The 5,109-nt window shown below is 32.6% G+C and overlaps 1 protein-coding gene across 1 annotated transcript; it reads right to left on the bottom strand.

Annotated features, from left to right (window-relative positions):
• Positions 1–392: 392 nt before the first annotated feature.
• On the bottom strand, positions 393–3,015 carry LOC104218575 (homeobox-leucine zipper protein HOX11-like). The gene is made up of 4 exons (XM_009769099.2): positions 2,472–3,015; positions 1,676–2,019; positions 1,485–1,564; positions 393–1,102 (listed from the first exon to the last, which is right to left on the bottom strand). The coding sequence occupies exons 1-4, from the start codon at positions 2,866–2,868 to the stop codon at positions 697–699; spliced, it is 1,227 nt and encodes a 408-aa protein (XP_009767401.1). The 5' UTR covers positions 2,869–3,015; the 3' UTR covers positions 393–696.
• Between the last annotated feature and the right edge of the window lie 2,094 nt (positions 3,016–5,109).

Here is a 5,109-nt window from a genome sequence, read left to right on the forward strand (position 1 = left end):
TCTAGTCAAATTTGATTTTGTAGTATTATAAATAGAGATGCTATTACATATTTCTTATTTTGGAAATAGTTACGATGCAGAGAGATTCTATGAGTTGTGAAAAAGCATACTACCACACTCTTTCCCAATAAATTTCTTTTATATTAGCTTTTGCTGAATTTTTTGTTTGTGCCTAAATTCTTCTTTGGAGTATTTTAATCCTTCATTTTCTTAAATTGAAAATTATAAAGGGACGTAATGTACATGTTATACGGTATCGTTGTTGTATTTATTGAAAAATTCTTGGATAGCCTAGCGAAACTAAACCGTGACAACAAAAACTCATGCATCAAAATGAATAAGAGACCACAAATATTTAGATATTAAAATGAATAAGAGAAATATAAATATAATGCAGACAAAAACAGAGAACTGCTCTATTTTTTTCAAGATGATCAAAACAAGGGGACCCTCTTCCCTAAACCTAGTACAACAACTACAAACCTTCTCTTATACCATTTCCTTTTAATCTTTTCTTTTTCCTTTCACATATAAATGAACCAAAAATAGTCTTCAATATGTTGAGATAAAAACCATCAAGAATCCCAAAGGACACAGAAAATCCCTCTTCATGATCTCATCCTACCAAGATCTTTGAGGCAGAAAAAGCAAGCCAATGATTAGTATATTTACAGCAAAAGAAAATTAACATTTTTTTTACGAGGCTGCAGATTGATGTGGATGGTTGGGACTATTAGTGGTGGTATTAAATGGGAAAAATCTTGGTCTAGAATTAAGGAATGGAATAGCTTTAGGAATAGAGTCACTAGTAGTGGTGGTGGTGGTGATAGTAGTAGTGGGGATAGGGGTTGGGGCTTTGGGAGTGGTGGTACCGGCGGCGGTGGTGGGAGGAGCAGCGGTGGCGGAGGTGGTGGTAGCCACCCTTTCACAAGACGGACACATAGTTAAAGTGGTGGCCGGAAGTTGCATGTAAAATGGATTAGAACTTTTCAAAGCTCTCAATTCTTGAAGTTCTTTGTGTAGCCTTCTGTTTTCTTCAGTTAATGTCTCACAACATCTCTTCAAATACTCACAATCCACTTCAGTTTGCTTCAACTTAGTCCTGCAAATAAAAAATTTAATTCTTCCATATTTAATACTATTACTATTATTTCAATAAAAACAATCTAAACATAAATCCAAGAAAATGATATGACATACTGCTAGCTGAGTAACAGGTATGACTAGAATTCAATTTGCATTAATTATTGTGGTTGTATACATGTAAAGACAAGTGCTCACATTATCGAAGAATATTAAAAGGAGTTGCTGCAAAATTGTACCCAAGTGGGGCAATAGACCAGACCATTTATTAAAATTCCCATCTGTCACAAACAAATGTTTTCTTTGTTGCCTTCAATTATCTAATAACCAAATCTACCAAATATTATTTTGAATAAAATAGTCTTAACAAATAAAAATATTTTTTTTTATTGGACACCAACCTTGCTCTTCTATTCTGAAACCAGACTTCAACTTGTCTTGGCCTTAGATTTAGCTGTTTGGCAAGTGCCAGCTTTTGCTTCTGTACCAAACAATAACACCCAAAAAACACCAATAAATCAAAATATCTACTTTAAAAACCATAAATAATAATTGAAAAAAATATGGAGTACTATTTGTTTTAATAACTTACAGGATTAAGAGTGTGGTGTTCTTTGAAACTTTCTTCAAGATAAGCTGATTGTTCTTTTGACAACCTAAGTTTTTTGCGAGTATTAACACCATTTTCATCTTCATCACTTGCTCTTGAAGATGCTCTTTCCGGTTCACCGCCGTCGTTTCCTCCGCCGGAGTCCGAGTTCCGTTTATTCCCAATAATATTAGCAGACCTAAAAAGACCAAAATCCATCCGAAACGACGACGCTATACTGTTTGGAGATGAAACTTCTTCCGTACCCGCCGCCGGAACCCTGTTCACATCGAACCCCCTCGCCGCCGGCAGCCCCCCGTTACCGGACGAACCATTCTCAGAACTTCCTATAAAGACATAAATACAGACCATCAATTTCATAAAAAAACTTCGAAAATTTCTTGGAAAATGGAAGTCATTGGCGGATGGAGTCTTTATTCACCAGTTGAAACAAAACTCAATATTGTTTACACGAAATAGTAAATATATGTCAAACATCACTAAAATTTCAGAGATAAATAGAGCCTTCTCAGTTCAACTGAGCCCAATGGTTTTCGATTTTAAATGTGAAATAAGGTCAATACTAAAAACAATCATAAGTGTATACTAATATTATATATACATGAGAAAAAGCCAGTGTTCATCAAATTTGAAATATTCTTGGAAAATGGTTAAATCTTGGAGTAAAACGAAAAAAATACTTATTTTCTATGTTGCATACTTGCATGTATGGTTTTGTGTATATGAATAGATTAAATCCCATGTTCATGTGTATGTATAGGTATGTGTATATGTTTACCATTATCAGAAGACCAATGGAGGGACTGAGGAAAACTACGGCGAGGAACAGGAGCAAGAGGGAGAAGATCAAGCTGAACTGGTGTATTCCCATTAATATTCCCTTCTTCAGATGTATGCTCATCGCCTTCATCATCTTCATCATCATGAGATTTTTCTGGATTTTCTTCATCATCATCATCATCATCATCATGTTGTTCTTGGACTTTTCCATTTGATGAGTTAATTCCCAAAGCCATGCAAAACCCTAAACCCTTTCTCTTCTTCTTACTATGGTTCTGATCAGAAGATGAAGTTTTAATGTTCTTTGACAAGAAAAATGATTTTGAAGAAGCTGCTGCTGCTGTTGCAGTAGTAGTATTAGTGTTAGTATCTCCTAAGCTTAATCCAAGCTCCATTCTTTCATGTGAGGAAAGAAAGCGAAAATTTTGGATTACAAATCGGCAAAAAGAGGAAAAGGGCAGTGGGGATGGTTGGGTTGATGAGAGGAAAAAAGAAGATTTTGGATTGAAAGCACAGGAAAGAGTCTTTATAGAGATTCTATCCAATTTATTCAATTGTTAATTAAATAAATGCTATGGAGAGAGAGGGATGAGGTTTAAGGAGTTGTTGGGTGGGGTCCTATTTGAAGGAAAGAGTAATAGACCCTATTAGTCCTTTTCTCATTCTTGACACTTCTTTTTATCTTTTCTTTTTAAAACTAATTTTGTGTACTAGTATATGTTATTATTATTCACTTTTTTGTTTTCTTAACGTACAAATATAGATATATATTCATGTCTAGTCAAAAACAGAGATACTAGAAGAACCAATAATTAAACGAGCATTATGTTGGTTTGTTTATTCTTCATTCTTGTTAGCCGTGTGTTCAATCTTTTTCTATTAATTTTTGTTTTTTCATGGTGAAGTAACAAAAAGAAAATCAAGGAACTGTAAGGGGTCGTTTGGTTGGAATAATGTTTATACCGGTATAAGTTATGCTGGGATTATTATTTATTTACTATTTGGTATGTTGTATGTTGTATTAAGAATGATAATTGCATAATTTCCAAGAAGAAGGTATAAATTATACCGGTGCTAATTACCCACTCACTATAAGATATAAGTTATCTCGGTGTTATAATTAATACGGGGATAACTTATACCTGATTTGCTAACCAAACAAAATATTAAGGTGATATTAAATATTTATACCACTCTTATACCTTCTTATACCTCATACCAAACGACCCCTAAGTGTTATATACAAGTTACTTTTGTAGGACTTTCTTATTAATAAATCTCCTTTTCAAGTTTTAAAGTTATTGTTTTAATTTCAAAGTTTTGAACGGTAGAACTTTGTTTAACATTTTTGGGCTCGTTTGGTACGAGAGCTAAAGGATAATTAATTACGAAATTAAATTTGAGATAAGTTTATCCCATATTTAGTTGGAATAAAATCATAGTATAACTAACCCCGAAATTAGTTATCCCGATAGTGTTTTATTATCCTTAAGGGAGGGTGAGTGTCACAGGACCTTGGGAGTAGGGGTGTACATAAGTCGGGTTGGTTCGGATTTTACAATTATCAAACCAAACCAACTGTATCAGGTTATTAAATCTAAAGACCAAATCAAACCAATAAAATATGGGGTTTTCACTCTTGATTTTTCTCGGGTTTTCGGGTTTTTCGGATTTTTTTTTCCGGTAAAATCTTCGTAGAACAAAACATATAAATTATGCTCCAAATATTTTTTTAATCCTAGCAAGATACAACTATATAAAGTATTTTCCAAGAAAATAATACGAAATATAAGATGTGTCATGACATTATCCTAAAATATTCTACAATAAAGACAATAAAACTATGTAATATGAATATTGCTAATTAAAAAGTCATAATAAAAATAAGCATAATCTAAAAGTACTAAGTCATGCTAAAATAAGTAGACAAATAAGAGAGTATTAATTACATGACTAAACACTAAAAAAATAAAAATAGGTTATGCATTTTTATCTAAATTATTGCAAAACAAAAAATAGATATTCAATACATTCTCGTCCGTAGTATTGAATTGAATGTCTTTTGTTAGCATTAGTATTGATTTAATTTTGGTTTGGGCTTTTGTTAGCATTATTTAATTTACTAATATTATTGACTATAAAACTTATTGGAACATTCAAAAGTTCTACGTTCAACCTTGAAATAATACCTTAAAAGATAAAATTATGAAAAATTTTAAGAAATATTTATAAATTACATCACAATAAGTATATTTATATATTAAATATATCTAAAATTTCTATGTATGTAATGTCGGGTTGATTTGGTTTCGGTTTGACTTTCTTTAGTTAAAACCAAACCAAAGCAATTATGGTCGAATTTTTTTTCCAACACCAAACCAAATCAAACCAAACCATAGTCAGGTTTTTTTTCTCGGTTTGACTCGGATTATCGGGTTGGTGCAGTTTGTCAATTTCTTTTGTACACCTCTACTTGGGATGTGTGACTGACACACGATGCCCGAAGGCCCGTGTAAACTGATGCCCATGGTTAGAAACCTCAACATAAAATTGGGGTCGACGAGGCCTACAACTGTAATACTAAAATTTAACATAAACACAATTGATTGTGAAAGGAATATTAACATTTACACAAT

This window comes from Nicotiana sylvestris, chromosome 1, assembly GCF_000393655.2.
Source record: "Nicotiana sylvestris chromosome 1, ASM39365v2, whole genome shotgun sequence".
NCBI lineage: Eukaryota > Viridiplantae > Streptophyta > Magnoliopsida > Solanales > Solanaceae > Nicotiana > Nicotiana sylvestris.

Bases quoted from the DNA above. Each gene is read 5' to 3' on its own strand.
- LOC104218575 (XM_009769099.2), bottom strand. From the start codon at position 2,868: ATGGAGCTTGGATTAAGCTTAGGAGATACTAACACTAATACTACTACT. The intron at 2,020-2,471 runs GTAAACATATAC...ATGTCTTTATAG, and splicing joins CCATTGGTCTTCTGATAATG to GAAGTTCTGAGAATGGTTCG. The intron at 1,103-1,484 runs GTTGGTGTCCAA...TTTTATTTGCAG, and splicing joins TTTCAGAATAGAAGAGCAAG to GACTAAGTTGAAGCAAACTG.